The sequence below is a fragment of the Notolabrus celidotus genome, chromosome 19 (genome assembly GCF_009762535.1).
Source record: "Notolabrus celidotus isolate fNotCel1 chromosome 19, fNotCel1.pri, whole genome shotgun sequence".
Lineage (NCBI taxonomy): Eukaryota > Metazoa > Chordata > Actinopteri > Labriformes > Labridae > Notolabrus > Notolabrus celidotus.
Genome location: NC_048290.1, coordinates 21,530,409 through 21,557,396, shown reverse-complemented (window position 1 = coordinate 21,557,396; position 26,988 = coordinate 21,530,409). Strand labels below are relative to the sequence as shown.

Below are 26,988 nucleotides of genomic sequence, written 5' to 3'. Positions count from 1 at the left end.
TAATGCTTTGAATTCAGGGACAATGAGGGAGAGTGAGAGAAAAGGTCAGGATGTGCATCCACACTAGGTTTATATTTGAAAAAACAGAAGGTGTGATTGACACGGTTCTCTAGCTTTGTCTTACAGATTGCCTCTCCCTCTATTCTCTGAGCTTGGAGACCCCATGCTGAGCAGAAAAATATACATATGTGGCCAATTGGTTTTCCTTCCATCTGACTTGTGCCATTTGAGCCCAGAAATGGCCTCATCATTTCTGCTCCGGCAGCTATCAGCGAGCTACCATGTTGACAATGGCTTGTGGCTCTGATACTGTTTCATCTACATATTATAAATGTGATCCGTTTGTCCTCGCAGCCCCAAAGTCTTCACGGGGGCAGCAACTGTTCAGCCCGAAGAGTTAAACAGGCAGGCGTTAATAAAAAGGGCTGCCTGCCAAAGACATGAGCTTTTAATCACTGACACATTTAAAGTGACAGGGGCTTAAGTGTTTCAGCAGTGTTTGCTTGTAAACTGATTATAAATACCCATTGTTTCTTTTTCGTCAGTTGAGCAAAGAAAGGAAGAAAGCTAAGAAAAAAGAACACAATTCAATGTATTCCTGAAACAAACTAAGCTTTAATGTTTCAGTTTTCAGATGCAAGAATGACACAAAATTCCGGAGTTAAAATACTAAGAAATACAAGTTACCTATAAGCGTACCTGCAAGAAATGAATCGAACACTTACACCTGATTTAAACAATACCCTAGCTACCTTTTGTCAAGTTTTCCTCCTCCACTCCTCAGCAGCAATGAAACATCACAGTAGAACGGTAAGAGCCTTTTGTGACTGATATAGTAGTATGGTATAGTGTTACACTTTTGTGCTTTATAAATAACAGCCAATACAATAAGGCAAACGGTAGACAACGGCAGCACAAAGTCTACAACTACAACCGCCTAGGGAAGGATGGAGAGAAGAAAGATGTGTCAAAGGGCTGCAACTGTTACTGCTTAGAGTTGGAGTAACCCTGCAGACGATTGTGTTCCCTTAACCTGCAGAGGGAGGAAAAAAAGTGGGGAGTGCGATTAGATTTTAGATCAGAGGTATGTGGATGATATAAAAATGCTTGGTAGAGATGTTAGGAAAATAAAAGTTCAGAGGATGCTTACCTGACCGCGTTAATCCTGATGAATCCGGAGGCATCACATGGGTCGTAGTCGCCCTGCACGTCCATGCTGGAGTGAAGAGACAAACACAGGTAAGGGACACTTACAATTTTTTTGACATATCTAAAAGTGCTGGTAACACTGCCAAATTGGAGGAAATGGTATAAACCTGAGCCTCCAAACCTCAGTGAGTGAAAGGAAATAGGACCAAGTTTGTTACAATGGAGGAGGGAGCTACTGTCCTGTGACTCTCTGTGGACAGTAGTGGACTTTGACATGATAGGTGTGGATTATTTCCAAGTTAAGTTGCCCCATAGAGTGTTCCCTTTTCTGTCTTTGTTTATTGAAGGTCTTTTTGTCTATTTACAACGTGAAATGGATTAAATCAAACAGTACTTTGCAGGCAGGTGACATCAATCTTCAGATTTGAGGTTTTAAGAAAACACGGCTGTAAAGAAACCTTAAGGAAAACGACAGAGGCTGGTCTTGTTACAAAATGATCGGTATATTCGGTATTGTTGCAGCAACATAAGAGACATGGAGCCTCGTCAACTACTGAGATAACTGGATCATTGACAATGTGCTTTTTTGAGATATTGTTCCCATCGATTTTCCTCTGAATGCTTCACTTTAGCATTGTTTGTACTGAATAACAGAGAATCAATATCAGGGAATGAAAACAAACAAGCACACACAAAAGATGAACATAACCCATTTTAAAACAATCCCATAATATCAACTCTGAGCTAAGTGATGAGATGATGTTGTAATCTGATTGTTTCTGTCTTCCAGTTTTTATCTTAAAAAAAGGAGTAAATCTTAACTTATGCCACTCTTCTTTGCCGTCTAGGCGGCATGTTGCAGAGGCTTCTGTTCTTAGTGTGTCTGTGTGTGCTGTGTAATTACTGCAGTTTCTACCTGCAGTGCGTAATACACTTCCTCACAGAGCCCTCTCCCCTGAATGACACCCCCAACTCCCAACATAGAGCTTGCACTCATTCTTCAGAAGCACTTAGCAAAAGAGGAAATTGCCAACAAATGATAGGATAAACACTATAAAGAAAAAAAGAGTGAAAACTAAATCAACTCTCACTACAAGGCTCCCTGCCCGGCACCTGAACGCCATTATGAGCGAGTGGTTTCAAAGAACATGTCTGTGTGTGTGTTTAAGCATGTGATATTTTCTGTATTCCTTTAAGAAACCCTGCAGTTTAATTGAGACCAAGCCGGTGGACAGCGAGCAGGGTGACATTTCTGTCTCAGATGGGTGCGCTGACAGGCTGTATTACCACTGTGTTAATGACGCCGTTTACTGTTGCCCGTGGAGAGCCAACAGGATGTCAGCAGGGGTTTCATGCCTAATCTGCTCTGTGTGTGTATGTGTGTGATTGTGACAGGTCATCCTGCTAAGACTCGCTAAGAAGTGTGTGAGAGAGAGACTGATGCTGCCTGTGTACCTGTGAAATACATTAAATGTATACACCCTAAGAATGGTACTTTATATATATCACCACCATTTATAACAAAGCAACTTATTTCAGGTGAAGTATGCTGACAAAAATGTTGCTGCTTTTTTAAGTTATTGCCAACTTTATTGCTAACTTTTAACAGTTGGTCATCATGATATACTGATAGAAATACATGTCAGTTTATATACTGGTGACTCAGTTATCAGCTTTAAAGGTTGAATACACAATTTTACAATGTAGCCCATGTAGCCAATGGCACGGGTTCAAATCCAGCCTGTGGCTCCATTCCTACACTATCCAATGTCCTCTTCTCTATAAAATAAAGTTGTAATAGCCCCAAAAATATAACTAAAAAAAAAAAGAAGGATTGGACCGTTGAGAAAAAAAAAAAGTGGAGGGCAGTGAGCAAAACACAAAAAACTTTTTAATGTGTAACTTTTTTTATTCTGAGTAACAATTCTGAGATTGAAATTTAGAATCATGAGAAAAGGTCAGAATTCTGATTTTAATCTCAGAATAAAAAAAAAAATCCATCTTAATATATATATATATATATATATATATATATATATATATATATATATATATATATATATATATATATATATATATATATATATATATATATATATATATATATATATATATATCCACCTCCAGCCTTCAAAATCTTTTTCTTTTTGAGTGGCCCTAATCTCCTTCCTGCCTTTCAATTTAAATAAGGAAGTCATTCTCCATTCTATCTGAATAACACACAACACCTCTCCAGTTAATGTCTATGTATGGCTATGTATGATATATGTTAATTTAGATTATATATAACTCAAAATACCCACAGTCCAACCAATCACAACAGAGTATCCTCCATTAACACAGAATAAAAGTGTTTGTACCTTTGTTAGATTATATATGAAACTGATTTGTGATGTATGTTTTTTGTTGCTTATAATGTGCTTCTTTGTGAGGAACAACTGCGCCCATCTGTCAACTTTGTTCTGATGCTGCAACACAACACCTCTGTCACACGCGTGTCAGAGAAATGTCTGCACAGGGTCAGGTGTTGCACTCAGAACATGAGCCTTCGTCTAAAGAGTTTCTTAGCAGCTGGCTGGTTGAGAAGTTGCTGGGTCATGATTGACTCAGCAGTTATTTAGGACTTTTTTTTTTTTTACTGGTAAACAATACTGTGACAGTGACATGCAAAGATCTTATGGGTTAAAGGAGAGGAATAAATGCAGCCTGTGTTCTGTATAATAAAAACTCAAAAGGCACTGTGTGTTTTTTTTCTTCTGCTCCTCTGTAAGGCTGACTGTGTGAGAAATCTTTCCTCCTTTCCTTCTCGTTGACCTGCTAAACTAGCATGACACCCACGTACTTTACTCTTAAAAGCCCGCTGGAATCACCTCTCTCCTCTGGCTGAAAACACCATTAGCTCGCTGACTTCAGGGAGTGTGTGTGACTGAAGCAGAGATAGAGGGGCATATGGAGAGCTTTTACTTTGGTCAGTTCTGAGCCTGCCCACGGGGCATCAGGGGTCAGCCTCCTGAACAAACCCACTGTTAGCAGGGCTAAGAGGGCCACAGAGGGGAGGCAGTGGGAGGGGGGTTGGGGTCGGGGTTTGCCCTCCAGGAACTGAGCTTGAAACTTGTCTGATGTCTTTGTGAGGCAGAGTCCGCTCAGTGTGTTGATGTGGAGGTCATAAGAGAACTTGGGTGAGCTGATGGGACAACAGGCTGGCCAGTGAACACTTGTGGAACAGCTACACAGAGCACAGAGCAGCCAAACACAGCTGTCTGGTCAGAACAGGCACACACTGTGAATCACTGACACATGGCTTCGCCTCTTGCGCACACACACACGCACGCACGCGCACGCACGCGCACGCACACACACACATTCTGTTATTGCTTACCTGACCAGCTCTTCATTGTAGAGAGATTTTGGTGACTCTCGTCCCAGGATGTAGACGTGACCCTTGAAGACAGTCAGCTGTACTTTTCCCTCCACGTTTTTTTGGGATGTGGATATGCAGTGTCGCACAAACTCACACTCTGGACTGTACCAGAAACCTAGAGTGAGCAAAGAAACATGAACATGGATTTAATCAAAAAGTACAGCTGTAGTGGCCCTAAAAGTATAATACTGAAACCCTTCTTTCTTTTTCAAATTTCTTCTTTCATTTTGATTGGTTGGTTGGAAATGACTGTCTTAGTAGGATACTCAAGGCCCTGCAGTGTGAATTTCTCTAAAACAGTATTTTTTATTCGTTCAAACCCTTCTTCATTGTGACAGCTGGGTAAATCATGACAGTCATGAGAGTATTGTTATTTTTCAACTCTCTGGGACCAGAAAAAACGAAACACTGAATGTCCCATCATCAATGCAGACTATACACGTAGTACTTCAACATTTTGGTCTGAAACCATATCTGAAAACACAGCACTCCCACAGGACCCAAATATGCAAACCAATAATGTAATCTTAACCCACTATATAAATAAACTGCCTATAGATTTTTATGCATTTGCATAAAATGAAAATGTTATTGGATGGAGCCTGACATAAACTGTAAAGAGGATGGCAAGGTGGGTTTATGAGGCTCCTCTGCTGCATATCCTCTGTTGGAAGCAGAGTCTGTAAAGGTGTGTGTGTGTGTGTGTGTGTGTGTGTGTGTGTGTGTGTGTGTGTGTGTGTGTGTGTGTGTGTGTGTGTGTGTGTGTGTGTGTGTGTGTGTGTGTGTGTGTGAGTGTGACGTTTGCAGTTCCCTCTTTAATGAGCAAGAACCTGAGTCTTTGCTTTGGTCTCGTTTCTGTTCCAGGTGAACGTCACACACACCCTTTCTTTTGTCTCCCTTGCTGACCTGACTCGTCGGGCTCTGAGACAGATGGGCGAGGGATGTGCCTGTGTACGTGCAGAGGTCAGGAACGCCCCACTCAGCAGGGGGTCCTCCTCTCAGCAGCAGCTGACCTCCACCTCATCGTCTGGCCGTTTTCAGAGATACAATCATTGTCTGCTTTCACCGACTCAGGATTGGCACAATGTGTCGGATGTGAAGACTGTACACAGGCGCAAGATTTGAGTAGTTAATTTTATTCAATCTTTAGATCACTTGTTACTGAAGTGTCTCTGGCTTCTTTGGGACATTTCAGTCGTAAAAATCGCTTCAACTCAAAATTTTGCCCTGAAAATAATAAAAAACAAAAACCTATTTCAGATTTTGAAAATATCTGGTGCCTAAAATATTGAAGAAGTTCCTCCTGTACTCCCCTTGATTAACCCAAATTCTCTCCTGAAAATCATTTGGGATTAATGGCGACATATTAATGTAAAACAGATGCAGGACAGGTGGATTGTTAACATAAGCCCCGCCGCCAGCCGTCTGCCGTCTATATGCAGAGTTATTAATGATTTAAACCCACAATGGGCTTAATCTCTGCCCTGCCTCTGAAGGTAGCACCTTTGTATGTGTGTTTTGTGTGTGTGTGTGTTTGAGTGCTAGGCCACTTCAATTATACCCTCCAGAGAGAGTAAGAAGTCTCTAATGGCACTGATCCTATTATGTGGATGAAGGTGCAGGGGACTGGAGACCGAGCAGAAGGGATGATTAAGACACCTGAGCCAAGAAAAGCTCCACACACTCACATGTGCAAACACACTGAGCACACACAGAGACCTGGAAGGTTAGCATTTAGCATGCTCACTTCTTTCTTATGAAAACTCTCAAAGGATGTTCAGTTGTGTGACGGATCCAGGGCTTTTGAGGCCCGTATGACACTTATTTTATGACTGATATTATAATTTTTAATTTACTTTCGCATTAAAATAGAACAACAGCACTGAATCTTGATACAGCTATTTGTGTTTATCTGGGATGGTGAAAAGGACAAAGAGGGAAACACTCCGTCTTTGCAGGTGAAGATTATGTAATTTAGACTCACCGTTGTAGATGAGCTCGGCCAACTTGATACCCAGCCCCTGCTTGATTCGACGCACTTCTTTATCCATGGTGAAGGTCTCGATGTCTAAGTGAGCCGCCAGCAGAATTGTTCCTCCGGGAGTTTCATATATCCCTGACAAATGCAGAAACAGATGTTATTCTTTTGAAACAAAAACACATAACAGCTTTTAAGTTTTCCTCACAGAAATAAATGCATCAATATGGAGAGCAAGCAACTTTACCAGCCTGTATAATGTTTTTTGTTATCTTTGATATTCACATGATTTTTGGTCCATCATTTTTTGATTTCAAGATGACTCACTCTGGTAAAACTACTGAGATAATTCCCATAATTTCCTCCAATACATCCCTTATGTAAGTCCAACCAGCGTCTTCATAACCATCAAAGGCCATTTACACAACAATAATTCACAAGCCCTGTTCTCCGGAGCTAACTATAGGACACAGCTCTATTAGTCATCAGCTGTCTGACAGACAAGGCCTCACAAACCGTCCCGGGTAAATGACAGGTTAGGAGGCCCCTGCCAGCCTACAGCCTGGACCCAGGGTTCTGCCTACCCTGCAATTTACCCCCTCTGGACAAGGAAGGATGGGGGAGCAGAGAAAAGATGAGGTAGATGACAGGAGAAATGAAGGTGTCACTCACATGTCAGCTAAAACAAAAGACGGGCTGGGGGAAATGCTAGCAGACAGATTTGACAACAGAAATAGGAGATTTATCAATGACATCCATTTTTGTAAGTGCCGTTCACCCTCCAATACATGGTTCCTCACATCATCTGTCAGTGTGAGTGACGGCTTGATTCAAGCTATGCAGCCTAACAGATACTTCCCTACAGCTACAGCTGCCAGATTCCTTAATGTGTGTGTTGTTCACCTGACTCTAAAACTCTTCAAGCTCTTCCAATCTGGTGAGCGGTCGGGTTCAAATCCGTGCAGCCCAAAAATACTCCCCCCTCCCCACAAACTGGTTCCGCTCTGAAAGCGGAGGAGCGCTAACTTTGTGCTTGCCGCCAAAAATAGAGCTTAGCAATGCTGCTAATTGTCATAAGCCTCCAAAGGTTGCCACCTGAGCTCGAACGGCTCTTGGCTTTTTGGTGATTCAGGGCCGTGGAGGACACGTAGGGACACTTCCGTCGGCCCTATCAGATCAAGCGAGAAGTTAAAACTGCCCTCGAACACAACTTGGCTTAAGTGCTCCGAAAGACAGCGGGCTTAACGGATGGGAGCAGAGAATGAAACGCAACCTGGATAAGCTTCGACAGTGGCAGTTTAAGTTAAGCTTCAGGAGACGACACCCCCAGTGGTTTTTGAGGTTTTAATCTTTTATACAGGTACTGAAGGTATGCTAACCCAAGCTGCAGGCATTAATTCTTCCTGACCTGATCCCCTATGACCCTTTGGGCATCCTATTGGTCCTGCATAAACAGGCAGCACATGGAAGAAAAGAAGATCTTTGGAGATAGCAAATCTCATTTGCAACTCAGAGATTGCTTTAAAGTGGTTAAACATTTCTTTAACAATCATTTAAATTCTAGGATACTTTTGTTGGAATAGATTTTATTATTTGCTGCTTTAATCTATATTTTATAAAAGCTCATTATAAGTAATGTGAGAATGTTTGTTTTTTTAAAGATATGTTTTGGGGCATTTTTGCCTTTAATGACAGGACAGATGAAGAGAGACAGGAAACGTGGGGAGCAGAGAGTGGGGGAAGACATGCAGCAAATGGTAGACTGACTGGGAGTTGAACCGGCGACCTCTGCAACAAGGACTGTAGCCTCTATATGTGGGGCGCTTGGACCGCTAGGCCACCAACGCCCCGTAAGAATGTTCTTAAACGTTATTTCGTGTCACTGCAGCAAAAACTGTACAACATGGAGCCCGTTCCTCCTCACAAGAAACAACCACTTCTCTCTGCTTATGCTTTTCGTCAGGCAACACAATCACTGCTGCACAGGTCAGAGGCCTGACAGCGCTGTGACAGATGGGAAATGTTAGTCTGCCACTGCTGAATGTTTTGTAGCACTGTGACAACATTCTTGACAAACCATTTCAATCACCTCCGCCTCCCTGACCCAGCACAAATAAATATGACCCAACACAAATAGGTATGACATGTCCCCATTCAATCCCACCAATCATCTATTGTGCCGACATGACTGCTATCACTCCGGAAGAAGACCAACGCGTACACTCCACGGTAGTTATTCAACCACTTGGACACCTTGTGCTCCACCTCTTCCTATTGCTTTAGTGGAGGAAAAAGCTTTGATCTTTTGTTCAGCCAAGGGGAGAGAAAAGTGGGCTTCCCATTTTCCAATTTCTACCTGCCAAGTTGCACCACAGCCACAGTCTGTTGGCCAGTCAATTTGCCAATCATAGCGCATAGTGTTGCAGGGGAAAAGAAGTGTGCGTGTGTGTGCGTGTGTGTGTGCTTTATACAGCAACAGAACAGCGCACTGCTCTCATATATTAGCAGCTGTAACACATGTGGAGAGCTAACAAAAGAGCTTCCCCAGTTTCCTGTAGTTAGACAAAAAGAGACAGAATAACTGTCTGCATGCGCAAATATGAGATCAACTGTGCATTTGTGTGAGTCCAGCGAAGCGTCTGCAGTTTTCTTTTGCACCGTGCATGTTTTCTGTAAGTGTATGCAAGCATAAATGAATGCATGTAACTTCAGCGTCTGTGATTCCAGGTGAACCAGAGTAAAAACATTTCCTTTGACGAGAGTGTGTTTGCCATCCGGCCCACTTTTACGGGAGTCGAATAGCAAGTGTGACACTTAAAGCACTCATGTAAAATAACTGCAAATTGCTTGAAAGCCCGAGATACTGAAAGGGAAGCTTCTGAATGGATATAAGTTTAAAATATTGAGACGTATTTCACACTGAGTGCATTTACAGTGTGTGTTAAAGTTTGTATAAGTGAAGAAGGCTGCAGGGGTAATTTAGCACAAACAGAAAAATGTCACAATCAAGACGGATATATACAAACATATTTTTTAATTCCTTACCCCTGGACTTCATGCCAATGAAACGATTCTCCACAATGTCAATCCGACCCACGCCGTGCTTTCCGCTGCAGACAGAAAGATAGGATGAGAAAAACAACCTTCAGTGGGAACACTCTCAGACTTTAACATCAGCTTGAGTCAGATCAGCACGGAAAAGGAGCATTCAAGAAAGCATAAATCCTAGTTTAACCTATTTGTCACAAACATTTATCATATTTTTTATAACAACATCACATACAAAATTCAAAGCTGAAAAACTATTTTTGTTCCTCCTGACATTTAATATTAATTGTACTCTATTAACTGCACATGCTACAAACTATACCTCTAGGACCTGATACATAGAGTGTTTTCATAAACCTAATAGGAGAAAAAAAGCATAATGCATGCTTGCAGGCTGGTAGACACTGTCTCTACTTTTAAGAGTAGGCTTAAAACTTTCCTTTTTGATAAAGCTTAGGGCTGGTTCAGGTTTGGACCAGCTCTTAGTTCTGCTGCTATAGGCTTAGACTGCCGGGGAACTGACACACTGGGATCCTGTCTTTCCCTCTCTCTTCTCTGTCTGCCTGTCACTCACTTTAGGTCTTCCTGTCCCATTTAAGTTACTAACCATAGATCTTTCTGGGTGACCCTATCTGGATCACTGCTGTAGATGGCCTGCTGCTGTGGTCGTGCCAGACTCCAGCTGCTACAACTACTACTCTATCCGTCTCACCACTATCATCTCTTTCTTTCTGCAACTCCCTCTATCCCTCTTTCCAACCCCAAAACGATTGGGTTATTATAACATACAGTACGGTCTAGACCTGCTATGTTTGCAAAGCATGTTGGGATAACATTTGTTGTGATTTGGTGCTGTATAAATAAATAAAGATTCATTGATTGATGCTTGCATTTGTTCGAGGTAAAACACAAAAATTCTGACGTATAACATATCTAACTTCTGAAAAAAGCTTTACTCATTTCATTTTTAGACAGTGCAGATTCTGACGCCTCATGTTAAGAAGCAGCAGCAACTTAACGAAATGCCAAATGAAGCGAAACAAGTTTAACACCAATGTCTACTGACGACAGTATCCCTTAAATGAGCATATGAAAATTCTTCAGCATCAGTATCATACTTCAACTTAAATTGGTCGAGGTTACTCTGGCCTCAAACTGATCACACTGAGGGAGTTATACTTAATTGGACAGTTGGAAAGGAGCCAATAAAACAGCATGCAGGAGACAAGAGGGAGAAACTGAACCACCACTCCATTTCAGAGGGCTTTCAAATATTATAGACAGGATGTCTGAACCCAAATCAGACATGGGAGGTAAAACCGGTCTAAATAAATTTTATTTAAACATTAGGAAGAGAAGAAAAATGTTTACCCAATCTCATTGAGGTAAGAGAAGATATCCAGAGGGGTGTTCTTGGATTGGCCGTCCTTTGTATTGGTCACCATGATAGGAACTCCTAAAAAGGAAACAAAATACGTCTTAAATTATATTATCGATGCATACAAACAAGAAAATACTCATAACATAAACAAACATTATTAACATACATGTCTTACAGAACATATTATTCTAAATGTGTTGGTATCCCTCATTCAATTCCTTCATCTTGTAATCTATTGATTATTCATTGTAAGAAATGCTTGTGGAACACTTTGTGGATTTAAAGGTATCCTCCACCACTTGCACAGTAGCAAATATATTTACATGGACTCGTCAGAAAACAACTAGAATAAAAAATTAACCCTACAGATGTTTTGAAAACTGATAGACGAGTGATTCCAGAGAACAAACGGAACTGTCAAAAACGAGAGTTGGTTAAATCTGCTGACAACAGCACATTATCTCAGCGCTGAAATGAATAGTCATCAGCGTAAAGTGAAAACCAATTCAAAATGAGGTGGTGAGAAAGGCTAATAAATTCAAAGGCCCTGCTTGTTTGAAAGCTGTGAAATCGTGGGCAGGCCTTTACCTAATTCAATTACTCACGCAGCTTTATTACCCAGAACCTCTTTAATGCAGGGACATTTTTTGCGCCACTGAGTGTTTGTGTGTTCATGCGCATGTGCGGGAGACAAAACACTTGTGGCTTCATCAACCATCTTTCTATTAATATGTCAAACACACACTCTTTTAGAAAACACAGACACACATGTTCACTACACACACACTTCCCCTCTAAAGCCACTTAAACCAAATACACATCAATTACTGTCAGAGACCTGCTCGCTCACGGCCTTCATTGAGGAATATGGGCTAAAGGTGGAAGCGAGGAGAAAAACATGACACAAGTGTGTGAGTGTTGAGACGGTAATACAACCATGTAAGGACTACAAGGGGAGAGGAAATAGGAACACAAATATCCGCTATCCAGAACTCAGTCCTGAACACAGTTTTGCATGCTCGCAGTTGTCGCTTAATCTTTGAAGAGGAGAGTAGCACTTCTGGTTGCCTTTCAGCGAGTGCTCACAAAGCCCTGATAGGAATGACATGTGAAGGACTTGACAAATTTTTTTAGACAAGGGCTTTGTTGACGGCCCATTCTCGAATCACGGGAATCTTGGAGGCTCCCATGGAAGAAGAAAAAGTCCCGGTGGAGGAGAGGGCAGTATGGATGATGAATTAGTAAGCCCCGCCCCCTCCCAGATACCTAATAATTAGATTAAAAGTTCAAATAAATTAAGTGTCTGAACGTGGGAGTGTAGGGGCTGGCCTTTTCCGTGCCTGCACTCTCTCTTTTTTTCCCCTCGCTCTCTCCATCATGCCAGTTCGATCATTCACTGAGGGGTCTTTTTCTCCCCGTGATCCTTTTCTTCAGTTTTGCACAGCCTAACAGTGCAGACAATGGGACTGCAGACACAGTTGTAGGAAAAATTACTGCTTTACATTTTTCCTCTCTGTCTCTTTTTCCTCTGCACTTCTTTGGCATAAAAGGAGGGAGGGATGAATTTTTTTTTTTATTTCTTAAAAAGAGGGAGAGGAATGGGGGGAATGGAGTGTTTGACGGGGGAAAAAGGTTCCTGTCGTTATATATTCTTTTTTAATCAGTGAGAAAACTTTGGTGAGAAAGGCAGGGATGAAAAGGTGGGAGGGGGAATGAAATGAAACATTCTTGTGCTGATCTTGTGCTCAGAGGGAGGAGTAGGCTCGGGCCTTTGTGTGGACAACTAAAACAGCTTTTGTCATAGGGCGCTCAATAAAAGGCACAAGGAATATGTGTGAAAACAGAGCGCAGGCCTGCAAGGAACCCGCGAAACCAGACTTTACTAGAGCAACACTGTTTTATCTCTCAGCTCCAACCAACACCAGCTGACTTGTTTTATAATTAAACATCTTTAGGGGGATTGGTAAAGTGACTTCTAGACAATACCTCAGCACAGTCTTAGATGAAATTTTAATGGAATTTAAATTTGCACTTCAATGGTAAAACACATTCCACCAAATCTTCTGCCAACCTTCTGAACTTCCCCAAATGACTATTATAGCTCATAAAACTTCCATAAAGCTCATGTGATCAGAGGAGCTAGTGTTTCAGTCCATTGATGTCAGCACTCTGCAGCCTCCACTAGTGACCAGGGATGAAGGGACATCTGTGTCATTTGCCCCAGGCCTGGATGTTTCTTGCCATTTTCACTTTGCACAAACATGTGACACTTTCCTCCATTCAAGCTTGTGGCGATATATCTAATGAGCGTTTCCCTGGCCCCTCAGGGCTTGGTGTATTAGCTGGACTTAATGCTTCCGGCCTGCGTGCTGCCCCCAGGCCAAACATGGCAGCTTTGGAACCGAGTAATGCTATGAGGGGTTAAGGATAAGTCTGGGTGGTCAGGAGTGGTGATAAAGTGCAAGCAGGTCAGGGGAAGAGCTGTAGCCCTGCGGCAATAAGCATCATGTTAAGTAACACGAAGAGACAGAGAGAGGATTGGCTAAGTTGATCTCTTACTGATCATTATGAGAAATCATTAAAAATAAATATGGGGAAACCACTTGAAACTTCTTTTCAGAATGCAGGTATGATAAAAAACAACCATACAAGCCTTTACATCAAACTGTTTTCAGAGAACAAACCTGGAATTATTATTTTTTTAATGTAAGCGCATATTTCTTGAAATGGAATAGCTCTAAAATCAGATTATATTTGAGCATAAAAGCTTAAAATCTGCTGGATTCAACAGAAGGTACAAAATCTATTTCACACAAATAACAGGTTAAACTAATTCTTTACATTGCAGATAGTTCATTTTCAGTTTTAAATGAAAGTAAAATGTATAATATTGATTTTTTGTCAATATTATTTATTATATCGATTATATCTATCTATTATATATATATACAATATTGATTTATTATGTCATTATTATTCATTATATTGATTATATCTATTTATTATATATATAATATCTATTTATTACATCAATATTATTTCTTCTAACGATTATCTATTTATTATACATTTAATATTGATTTATTACATAAAGATTAATTTAGTATTTTAGTATTATTCATATATCATTGAATTTCTGGAAATTGTTTTATTAAATACAAGTATTTTTATTAATATTATTTTTATAAATTGTAATTGTATCATGTGCACTTAATTAACTTGAATTGTTATCAAATTAAATGAGTGGCAATATCAGTCAATAGCTCTCATGATGTACAACATTTTATATTTTTTTAGCAAATTTGATGTCTCAGTGTTTTTTTTGTTTACACTTTTAGAAAAAAAATGAAACAGGTATAAACAAGTGAATTCTTTTTTTGATAAAAATCTATTGATTTAGTTCATTCTAAGTTAATTAATTTTTAGAAGTAACAAAAGTTTCAGAGGAAACAACAGGTGACAACACTGAGTACCAACCGTTCTGAAACTGTAACTCCAGAATGTCGGGGGTGTCGGGAGCTTCTTGCGGGCTCTTGGTCATCAGGTAAAGGTCAACTGGAGCCTGACTCTGAAAACACACAAAAACACACAAACTCACTTTCTTTATTTCACACACTTTATTCCTCATGTTGAATTACCAGGACCTTCTGAGACCTCATCAGAAAAATAGAGTACCCGGAAGGAGAAACTATTGTGAGAGGTGATAATGGACAACTCGAGAAGAGGTGGTGAGAAGAAAAGAGAGGATGGTGCGTGAAAAAAGGAGAAACCTGAAAACACCATCAGGAGCTGAGTGAAGACAAAACGTAAAACAAAATCGATGTTCCATTTTTCTCCTCTATTTGGTTTCATTTTCCCTGTGTGGCCCTTCACGGCAGGGGGAAGGCGGGAAAAGTGGGATGCAGCGAGACGGAGAGTGGGAAAGGGCAAAAGAAAGAAATGAGTCACATCCGTAAGAAGAGTGAACAATTGACAAGTCAAAGCACACCTGATACTATGACAAATCCTATTCAAGAACACTTGGATCTCAATAACATTCTGCCTTTCTGTAAAAATGTCAGATCTTCAGCTTTAATCACGAGTCTGCAGCTTTTTCCCGCCTGCCTTCACTTCCTCTCATCTGCCACATATGATTGTCTGAGTGACTCTATCATCTCTTTTACTTACAAACGAAGGATTCTGATCAAAGGGCATCACACAACAAAGCCTTGAACTCTGTCCCCACTAAAGTTGTCCTTGGTGACAGATGTTTATCGTTTTCGCTGGAGCGATTTCAGGAAGTCATAGTTGGGACCCAGAAGAGCGTGGCGGTCTGATGCATCCACACAGCGATGTGGCCCTCCAACAATTACACAGCATTAGGACAAGACGATGGCCAATGTCTCCTGAGCTGAGTCAAATTGCAGGGGGACTATGCAAAATAACTATTGGGTGCATTTAAATGGAAAGCTTTACCAGACACTAAATCATCATACAATAACTAATCGGCATCTGCTGGTCGCCTGTCACAGAGGAGAAAACGAGCAGCGCAATCACTTTCCTTCCTTTTAACTAAACACCCAAATTGACTGGGAAGGCGCCTGTCTTCCTCTCCTTTATTTTCTGCCTCAGTGCCCTGAAAGATGCCAAATGAGAGTGAGCAGGAGAGGAGCGAAATGACTCCCCTAAAAGGCTTTTTGATGCATACTCTTTGAGGGGGGAAGATAGACTGAATTTTAAATACTACAGCTCGATAAAGTGTGCGTGTTCTGCAGTGATTCCTGGTTGTTGTAAACAAACGGTTATGTATTTAACCATCAGATAAAAGCAGATAAGAGGTCATATAATCCCTTAACAGCGTTTCCTGTTGTCACATTGTTAATTTACCAGAAACCTATTTAATAAATCACCTATACGATTTTTGAAGCATCATTCATTAATGCTGGCTTTTAAAGTACGTGATAATAAAAAGTCGAGTGGTCACTCTCCTCTTAAGAGGAGTTCATGCTAATAATCAATGATTTCCAAAAAGAACAACAAGTTTTGATCGTCGGACAACATAAAAGTTTTCCACTTCACTTAAATCCCTCTTAAGTGGACTTGGGAGAGAAGTAGCCAGCGTTACTGGATCACATTTACATAATCTTTCCTCTCTATATGGTTCTACATTTGTGGATGATGAGACAAACTATGTTGGAAAACAATGCTTTTTAGGATTTGATTTTGAGCCCATGCAGTGATTTCCACTTCAGAGTCACGTCTGTTTTAATGCGGTGTTGACTGAGGGCCACAATTCAGTAAAAGCTTGGGTTCCTTTTGTACAGAGATTTCACCAAGTTCTCTGCACGTTTTAATAATATTTTGTGCTGAAGTTGATGAAATATTATAAGTACTGCTGGACGATTTCCTCACGAGTGTCTCACAGAATGGCAAATCTCTTTCCATCTTTATTTCTGAAATAATGTGCGTCTCTGAGTGACTTTTTTTATAACCAGTCATGTTACTAGTCTGGTGCAAATTCACCTAATCCGTTGAGATTTGTGTCTCCTGGTGTTTTTTTAGCATTACCAAACTTTTTTAGTGCTCTGCTGTCCCATCTGTTTTGCAACATGTTGCTGGCATCGAATTAAAAATGAGCGCATACTTTCCATAAAACAAAACAAAAAAATTCTATTTCAATATCTTATACCTTGTCTTGCTGTATTTTCAATTAAATATAGGCTTTAAATGATTTGCAAGCCATCATATATATATTATCAATGTTTTAAACAGAAACCTAACTAGAGCTCTTGTATTTAAGTGGTGAGAACCCTTATAAGAACGGTTTCCAAACAATTAAAAACACATTTTGGTAAGTTTATACCAATTCATGCCTCCTGCTCAGACAGTTTTTGGAGAAATTATGCATGCTCCAACAATAAGAGCTTAAATCTAAAGCCAATCGCATACAAAGAAAGCAGAAAAAGTGAGGGGAATAGGCTTGTTTCCAGTGAGCGCAAGATCAATGCATTTCAATTCAAACCCCCTGCAGGTGGACCTGTCCCAAAGCCATGGCCCTGAAAGAAAGGAAAAGGTAGAGGCAGAGGAGGTGGGGGGCAGGGGGGGTATTGGTGGGAAATGGGGCATGAAGCGCACCATCATGTTGCACAGAGCAGCTCCTTCAGCAGCCTTTGCTTCTGCCATATTGTTGTGCTAAACGTGGCCTATACAGCAAAGAAGAGGGCTGACGCATGAACTTAAAGCAAGTAAATTTCTATCTTTCCACATATTAGTTGCCTCATTGGTTTTCAATTGAAGCCAACGAAGCCAAAGGAGGCAGAGGTGGCAGGAGAGAGAAAGGGGGGGAGTTGAGAGGGAGACAGGAGAGAAGAGAAGAGAAGAGGATGGTAAAAACATCTTTGGCGCAATGGGGTGGAAATGACGCTTAAATCACAACGTTTCAAGTCTGTCCTTCTCTTTAAAATGCAAACATGGTAAATTGAGACAAAAATAAAACAATACATGCATGATGGGCTGGAAGGATATCTATTCTTAACACCCAGGATGTTTTGGTTAATGTTAGAGTCTCAGCTGAATTTAATGAGGACAACAGGAGCTTCCACATGGAGGCAGAGCTACAGTGAAGATGAACAGAGGGAGCACTCGCTGAGTATCACAGGTCAGACCAATCAGACCTGAGGGCGGCGCAGGCACATGACAAACAGTGACCTCTCTGCTTCAAAGCACACATTCACATGCATTCACAAACCTACAAGCCCACTTCCTTTTCCCCACAGGCAACCTTCTGTCAATCCATCTCTCCGGCTGGCCGTGCCACCAGCAGAAAACAAGTTTTCATTTCCTTTTTGGCGAGCAGAGGCTCGGTGTTACGCTCCTTTACACCCGGTCAACACGAGCAGTGGCCCATCAGCTCCCTGATCAAAGAGGGAAGCGGGCCTGGGGTAGCTCTCTGACAGAGGGTATAATTAAGACTGAGGTGATGTTTTAATGACTCAGGACGAGTGTCGGGCTGCCTCAGGCTGCACGCTGACTGCTCAAGTGTGGAGGGACAGAGATGACGGGAGGAGATGGTGAGGAAGGTGCAGTGTGTGGAGCCATCTAACAACTGACATATCCTAATAATATGCAATGAGGCATTACAGTAACATAGTGTCTCGCTTGACTACGCAAAGTAGGGATTGGTCATATGGTTGATGTCTTATTGGCACAATACTTACAATCTTAAATCATAATTTATAACCCATGAAGGTCAGCTAACAGCATTTCTGGAGATACAAGAGAACACCGATAATAATAATAATAAAATGACCAAAAAGATGTTCATAAAAGTGTTCATGTGTAAGCCTTCATATTAAATTCAGAAAAGGTGTCTCAGAATTAAATGTCCAGAAACACACATACCTGAAAAAACAGATAATTGTATAGCAGTACCAACATAAAGGGATCTTAATCACTTTTTGGGATGCTACCCATAGACGGTATTAAACATGGACGTGGTATCCGTGATGTCACCCATCTTTTTCTGAAGCGCTATTTGAGGCCAATCGGCGGCGGCAGCCATATTGCTGCTGTCGAACGATTCTGCCGTAAAGAGGCGGGCTTTGAGCCTCCTCGCCAACAGCTACAGTATTCCCGCTTATCAATCAAGTCAGCTGTGACTCTCGTAATGAGGAGGACTCGTAATCTCAATATCTTCGAAATTGCTGCATTAGAAAAAAATTCACCCCCCGTACAGTGTCAGCGGATCAAGAAATGAGGTATCCAGACTACACTAGTTTTTTGTACCAGGCTTTAAACATGTTTATTTCTGCTGTAAAGATCTTTTTTTTTAAATTGGTGTGTATGTGGTTTCCGGTACTTCCGGAGCCAGCCTCAAGCGGATCCTGATGAACTGCAGTTTTTAGCACTTCCGCATTGGACTCTCATTGGATATTTTTAGACCATAGGTTGCCGCTTGATGCTACCCTCTCATGTGTCCTTCATACTAGACTGGTCCTCTGGAGCACATCAATCCTAGAGTTCATTCTGAGCTTTGAAGATCTGCTTTTGGCTTTTTTGTACCATCTGCTTGGAACTCAAAGAAACCAGTGCTTTCACAGGGCTTTGTATTAAGTCATTTAAATCTTAAACTTTTTGACTTCTGATTGCAACTGACTTTGTTTTAACATCAAGTTTTAATCATTGTCTGTTTTTAATTGATCATCTTTGCTTTAAAGTTATATCTTTTATTTGCTTATCTTGCATTTTAATGTTTCTGTTGTATGCTCGACGTCAGTGTAAATGCACACTTTGCTCTCAATGATTTTCAAGTTTAAATAAAGACGATCATCATGTAGTAGAAAAATGTCTTTGACATAACAGCAGCCTTTCCCATATACATTTTAATAATAACAGTACAAAGTCTGATCAACCTGGTGACTGATGGGGGACGTAGCCCTGGCTGCATGTCTCCACACAGGTTAACTTCACCAGATGGAGGTGAGTAAATTAAAAAGTCACTGGGGCATTGTGCTACAGGCAGGATGGTTTTGGGTTATCAGGAAGGATACAGTGTTAATCATAGAGTAACCTGAACTCTGCTGAGTCTTATCTACAGGAGAACATATGAGCGACCATTTGGACATTTCTTAATCTGACTGCAGAGAGGGGCCTTTGTACCACAGGTGGGGGGTGTTAGGGTGGCTTGAATAGTTGAGGTCTGTCTTGTGCCTTTAGGGCAGTAACCGGAGGAGAGACAAGAGGCTGATACAGAGAAGAGATACTAAGAACAACATGACCTCTTAGAGATGGCCTTCCTGATTGATCAGAATCTGTCATGTTTGTTTGAGCATTAAGGACAGAGATTTGCTTTGCTTGGTTTTAACCACTGAGCTCTAGAAGTACCAGATATTTGTACCAATTTCCAGTTTATAAAATAAATAAATAATGTATGATTGATCTAGTATTACAGCTATGTATTGTGAAGTCATTGTGATGATGTTTAACTGACCCTAATTAACAAACTTACATGAAAAAAACTAATTGACAGAAGGCCCAAGGGCTCAGAGGTTACTGAAAAATACTCTTCATTACAGCTCATTCAAAGTTCAAAATATCATTTTTGTGCCCGGGGTAATATATTCAAATCCTTTTACCACTCTGGACCCATGCACCATAAATATTTCATTGTATTTAATGCCATCAATTGATTCAATATTGGAGTAAATGGTCCAACACAAAACCCCCTGAATGAAATCACTTACACAATACTGTCATCATGCATCGCTATGCTATTGAGCCAGTTGGTCTCATTCTTTTCAAAACATTTCTCCACAGGCCGACCACTAAAGAGACAGCGGAGGGGTGGGAAAGGGACAGAGAGAGTGAGAGAGATAGAGGTCTGTGAGTTACAGTGGCCCTGCCCCTGCATCTCCACTCCAGCAGCAGGGGACCCCTCGCCTCCCTATGACACCCAGTCCATTGGGGGACTCATCTGTCTGGCGCACAGTCTTTGTACTTTACTGTTACTGGTGACATTTTGGTGTCACGGTGTCACGATGAAATGGCTCCCCTCCCACGTTGCAGCCTGCGGCGGCGCAACAAGTGGAACAATGAGGTCCCGAGGAGTTGGGGCTGGAACTCAGGAGGCCCCAGCTGGGCGCAACGCCCTAACCCTTCCCCCTCCCCGGCTCCCATGAAATCGGGAATTAGTCGAAGCGTTGCTGACGACAAGTCAGTGTCTGTGTGTCCCAGGCTCTTCCCAGGCCCGGCGAGGACCCGGGGTGAGGAGAGACAGAGACACAGACACAGCAACTGAGGATGGGAGCTTTGGGGGTCACTGAGGGCAACCTTCATGTACAGCTTTGACCTCTGACCCTAGCAGAGATCAAACTCTGCCTCACCCATGGCACTGTGGGAGAGTGAGTTGTGTTTGTCGCTCTTGAGACTTGCATGGGTCAGCAGAGGGATGAGAACCCGCACTGCTGAGTTATTTTAACGCTCACTCAAGATGGATTATACATTTCAAGTGTACCAAAATATGAGATAACTTCTGTGTTTGCTGAGCCAGCGATGACAGCAGAGAGTGCATATGAGAAGACGACAAGGAGAATCAATGTACACGACTGTCAATTGTACCAAAATCTGTTTCTGTGAAAGTGGAAAAGTTATCTATCAAGTTTTGTTCGGCCTTAGATTACTTAAAGGACGAAACATTTGAAGATAAAGTTCAAATCTGAAGACGATAAACCGTCCAGACTTTATGAGCAATAGTCCAAAGATTTGATCTCAAACTCTGCAGGTGAACAGGTTGCACTGCTGTGGTAACGTCTCCAGTTCTGGTTTTACAGGTTATTATAAAAATGTGTCAGTGATCAAGATAAAAAATAAACGACTTTGATGTAAGTCAGTACTCACAATGTGTGTGACAATGTGTTCAAAGAAGTTATATTCAACCTGAAAGGAGTTCGTTTCCGGGATTTACCCAGTGCTTATTCATACCAGAGTTCAGATTTTAGAAACTAGAAATGTGTCAGTTTCAAATACGTCCACAGTGGTTTCAGAATTGACTCATTTTGTGGTAAACCTTAACACTTGAAAAGGTGAGAGGGCAAAGGAGGTGAAGAGAAAATCTTACCTTAGGATTCTCCAGGATCCCGGACTCATAACTTTAAAAAACACAAGAAAAATATAGTCAGAGTTTGGTTAATGTATCATCATTTAAAAGATGTGATATTGAGCAAGGAACCAAAGAAGGTGCAGCACACTCACCTTATATGCATGAGGTTGGCATCCATGCTCCAGGGTGCCTTGGGAGTGACAGGCACAGGGATGCCATGTTTCTGCAGAGTGTAACAGAAAAGCTGTTATTTTACATACTGTTCATCTTAAAGCTTACTTCACTCAGAGGTTCTGTGAGGAAAGTTCTGAATACGGGGAGCGAAGTAAACTATTTCCAGTGGCTGGTTTTTGACATGCTGTGTAACAAAAATGCCCCCCCCCCCTCCCCTCACACTGCTTTTGTCTCTAGAAGCTGGCAGTAAAAAGAACAAAAACAATCAACTGAGAAAGATGGGTTTCTCAGGTATCTCCAAAAAAGAGACGTCAACAATTCAGTGTTTTTAAAGATTGTGTGTTTCTCAAATACACTAAGAGCCAACAGGAGGGGTTTGAATTGTACATCATGATTGCCCTCTAGTGGTGGAAATGGTGCAAACCTTCATCTAACAGGACTGGAAAACCAATGAATGCGTGTGTGGTCCAAGACATGGAAAGTGAAGGATGCTTATTTTAAATATAAAAATGTGATCATGAGGTAGGAATGATCTTAACTATAGACTTCTGAAATCTTTATTCTTATTTAAGGGATTCTTTCTGTATTACTGTCTCCAAGAAATTAGGTGCAATACGGAGAGAGAAAGAATACATTTTAAGAAAGTAAAATAATTGATCAGTGGGAGAGCTGGAAGATAAAAACAAATTGATATAAGATATAACCATGAGTCAAAATAATTAATCCCCTCTGCATTAAGATCATTTACTGGTCCTTTTTTAAAAGCCTTTTTATCCTCGTTCTTTAACCAATCATTTTATTCTGGTGCTTTTATTCCATCTTTTTATTTAATTATCTATCGGTCTGTTTTACATTAGTACTCATTTTGGATTTAATTCAATATTTTACCAATCATGTCTGATTTACTTCTGTCTATACATTGGGTGTTTAATATTATTAATGTATTGAATGTTCTATCTGCTCTAAACAATTTGCACCTAGGGAGATTCATTAAGTTGAGATCCAGGATAGCAACGGGGGTACTCAGTAGGTTTAAAAATCTGAGGAATAAATTAAAATAATGAAGCTTTATTTAACAACCAAAATGTATGCATAGTAAAATTTGTTGTTCACTTCGTGTCCTGGTGAATTCTGATGGGCATGTTGAACATTATATTGTGGAGAATTGAAGATGATAATGAAACTTATCTGGTAGCATCAGATCGGACTATGTGTTTTGTGTGACTTTGATGGTCTTGTGTGTTACCTCTGCATACTCCATCAGGTCTATCCTCCCCTTGAAGCGGTTGTAGAACTCTGGGATCCTCCACGGTGCGATGATCTGAACACAAGCAGAGAGAAAGTTAGAGCACCAAATACATGACGTTACCTCCTTACAGTGGAACAGCAAACTTACCTTGACTTCAGGGTACAGGGCATAGCATGTGAGCTCAAAACGGATCTGGTCATTGCCCTAAAGAGGAAAAAGAAATATGATTGAGTTCTACAAATCACATGTGAGGTGTTTTATACTCTGTATTAAAGCTTTAGCCTAAACTTAACTTGGTGACTTTCATTACTGATTAGCCCACTGAATGTTTTTGATGAATAAGATGGCTAATTAAACTGCTCGAAATAATTATTTCATGAGCTTAGGTTTCCTATGTTATGAGTGTTTATTCAGATATTTCAATGTTCTCTGCTCTGTCTCTTCAAGATTTTCAGTTTGATTACAAAAATGTGAAGGGGAATCACGTTAATAGGCACAAATAAATAAAACAATTTACTTTAATTGCTAAGACATAGTTCAATTTCAACTGTTAAATATCATTTTCTATATTTATGAGTCTGTGACGACACCAAGGACTCAATGCACTCTCTCTTAATATCTTGTTTTTGAACGTTGTCTTCAGACAACAAATGTTTCATATTCAGGTTATTGTGTGTTTTTTTTGTGTGACGCAGATGACTATTTTTCCACACTGCAAAAATAACATATTTTCTATTGAAGTGTTACTCAGGGTTAGTAGTTGCAATATGGTGTGGTATATGTCTCCACCTGCTGGCAAAATATGAACACTGCATGTTGATTATGCTCAACGCCAACTTACTGAAAATGAGAAGTAACACTTCCACCTGAACTACAGTACAGTCATATTTGCAATTTTACTATGAGAAGCTATACGACACAGAAACTACACAAGAACTCCCTCAGCGAGATTTTTATACTCCCTGGGGGGTCGAGAGACACTAATTTAGGGTCGCAAGATGTCTTCCAGAATATTTTTTCTTTTTTAAATGATCTAAAGTTGACTATATTACCCATTATTCTAAAAACATTGACAAAAAAATGTTAAATTTTAAATAAAATCTTGCAAAATTAAAAATGTTTCATTAGTTTTCTGTCTTTCTTTGTTGCCTGATGACTCCTGAGGTTACAGTATGTTAACAATGAATTAATAAAAGCATCAGTAGCAGCAAGCTAATTCACAGCACCACAGGAAATACAGCCAGGTGTGCATGTAGGTGCTTCATTTTCTGCAGAACAGCTAAATGAAGTCTGAAACAACATTTAATCACTTTGAGGGGGGTTGCGAGTCTTTGGTACCTATATTTTGGGGGTCGCAGGCTGAGAAGTTTGGGAACCCCTGCTTTAGACCTCTTAAAAATACACCTCTGATTAAAACATTAAGTGTAATAAATTATCAGATAAAAACAGAGTGCACTCTTTTGCAGGGTGTTAGGCAAAGTTGACAATCAGGTTCGTAAAACAAGCATTCATAATTATCTGAGCAACACAAGAGCACGACAAAGCTGAGAACACGGCCAACATGTCATCAGAAAGCTAGGATTTTCAAACAAGCACAAAATTACAGGCTATAAACCGATGTCAATATATCTAATATTTGCAACCGTCACTCTCTCTAATCAGAGGAGCATTTGGCAGGCATCCAAGGCACTAAAACATATTTGCATTTTACTTTGAACTGCAGTGACTCATTTCATTTCGCCAGTGGCTTTGGCGGTAGACAAGTTCACATCTGTTTCAGATTGACAAGAAGCACTGGTTTCTTTCTTTCTTTCTAGGTAACTGAAAAGAAGAAAATTATAGTATCTGAATGAGATTTGTAGCTCTGGTGAAAGAGGTTTTTTGACTCACTGTTGCAGTTTGGTTTGACCCAGAGTTAATGATCAACCCAGCAAACACATGGCCTAAATTCATATGTCCAGACCTCAGACAGTGACCTTCATTTGTTTGTGCTTGAAAAAGACTGGTCTAAGCTTTCTTGGAGAGCAGGGGAAGAGCATGCCACCACACTGTGTAGGGTTCAATTAGAAACATTTTCTGCTCACACAGGCAAGAAAATGTGAATAATGTTCTTCATATTTGTTTGGAGATTTAATCAATTTCTCTTCATTTTCATCAATTAAATTATATCACTTTATCAATTCTACTCTCCCTTTCCTGAGTGTGTGTTCTCTCTTCTTGTGTCACATTCACCTTTCCTGTTGCACCATGGGAGACAAAGTTGGCCCCCTCCTTGCGAGCAATCTCAACCTGACGACGGGCAATGCAGGGCCGTGCCACAGCAGTGCCAAGCAGGTACCGGTCCTCGTAGACGGCATTGGCCTGGACTGCAGGCCAGATGAAGTCCGATACAAACTCTGCACGCAGGTCTTCGATGTAAACCTACACCGGAACCAAAACCAGGACACAGAACAGGATTTAGAGTTAAATCTTGGATTATTTTCACACAAAGGTTGTTTTTGAAATATCCACTGAATTATTCATGAAACTTTCTTTGCAAAGAAATAAACGGGGATTGTTTGCCTCAAAGGAGCTTTGTCTGTAACTATGTGATGTGAATGCAGAGACCTTTGTTGAGTCAAAAGAGCCATTTAAGCAGGCTATGACTTTGTGCATGTAGAGGCTTGAAAGTTGGCTTTGGTAAGACTAACGCTTGAAGTTTTTGAGACCAGTGGTATGAAAACATTGTGGTTTTAGAGAAGGACTGGTCTTTAGCCTCTTGAATGTCACTGCAGTTACATGGACACTTTTTTCTTTGCGACTGAATTCACTTCAATTCAAGATTCAGGGCCAGCAACAAGCTAAGCTGTGTGACATGCCAAAAGCAAGGTTATTACAATCCCAGCATCAGTTATGGAAATGTCTCTGATACAGGCTAATATCTGATCAGGTATGCCAGAACTTATGAGCCCCTTTCTCAGTGCTGGAAAATTAAATGGTAAACTCTTAATAAATTGATTTCTATGAAAACATGTTTCTTCATGGTGGACACAAGAATTACTTAAATCAATTATACATTTTTCAATAATTTTCTTAATTTCCAAGTATGACTGACCCTCAATAAAACGCAAACAAATGTGTTTTCATGTTGAACAAATATTATAAAAAGGGCAAATAGTACACTGTTTTTTTTTTTGGATTACGGCTCTGATCTCTCTCTTGGTATCTTCTTCTGAGGGACTTTAAACTCCATCAGGTGTATCTCTGGCAAATGTTTAGTCAGCGCCTTGAGGAGGGATACCTATTAACCTGGCATGGCAGAAGTTGTAGGTATTGTTATGCTTTTAACATTCTGACAATAGAAAACCCAATTATGGTTAAAGTTTGTCATTGCTTGCGAGCACTTTCCTCTCCCCCATGTTCCTGTCATCTCACTACTGAAGGTTTAAAATGACCAAATGAATTATTGAACAAGTCTTTGAAGCAACATCATTTTTATTCCTGTATCATACCTTTTTGGCACCAAGGGTTTCTGCCTTTTTCCGAGCAGCTTCAAAATCTTCATCTTGTCCAATGTTGGCCTAGAGAAACACAAACATTCAGTTACAACCCTACACAATCAAGTAACACAAGTTTATCAGAATAACAATCATATATACATATTATCATATCTACACATGTATCACAAACACACTCAAAAACACAATATATGCAGTTACTTTAGGGTGGAGCTCCTGTGGAATAACCTCTGTATATAAACAGGCCTGTGACTGTGCAATCTTGTAAATCAAATTATGTCTGATGAGCAGATGTGACATCCTGCCTGCCTCAGTAAGGACCCAGGATGAGCACAACCTCAGGGCTTGAAGAGGCAGTCTGTATCTACTTGTATTCCTAAGGGGAAGACAAGTGAGTTACATCGCGACATGATAATGATCTTGTAAAATTTGTATCCACGAAATTCCTGCTGCAGTAAAAAATCTGCAGCCAAAATACTTACGTTTGCTTTTGTTACATCAGTACCTCACTGACT

The 26,988-nt window shown here is 40.6% G+C and overlaps 1 protein-coding gene across 1 annotated transcript in view; it reads right to left on the bottom strand.

The window, feature by feature from the left end:
* Positions 1–595: 595 nt before the first annotated feature.
* ass1 (argininosuccinate synthase 1) overlaps positions 596–26,988 on the bottom strand; it is a 28,733-nt gene continuing 2,340 nt past the window's right edge. Inside the window, exons 3-15 of the mRNA XM_034709829.1 lie at positions 26,468–26,536; positions 25,209–25,397; positions 23,124–23,180; positions 22,974–23,048; positions 21,706–21,776; positions 21,572–21,602; positions 14,455–14,545; positions 10,968–11,052; positions 9,594–9,658; positions 6,555–6,686; positions 4,529–4,685; positions 1,151–1,216; positions 596–1,033 (exon numbers count right to left, since the gene is read on the bottom strand). Coding sequence (XP_034565720.1) covers positions 985–1,033; positions 1,151–1,216; positions 4,529–4,685; positions 6,555–6,686; positions 9,594–9,658; positions 10,968–11,052; positions 14,455–14,545; positions 21,572–21,602; positions 21,706–21,776; positions 22,974–23,048; positions 23,124–23,180; positions 25,209–25,397; positions 26,468–26,536 — 1,137 coding nt within the window. The 3' untranslated portion in view covers positions 596–984. The remainder of the gene's footprint in view (positions 1,034–1,150; positions 1,217–4,528; positions 4,686–6,554; positions 6,687–9,593; positions 9,659–10,967; positions 11,053–14,454; positions 14,546–21,571; positions 21,603–21,705; positions 21,777–22,973; positions 23,049–23,123; positions 23,181–25,208; positions 25,398–26,467; positions 26,537–26,988) is intronic.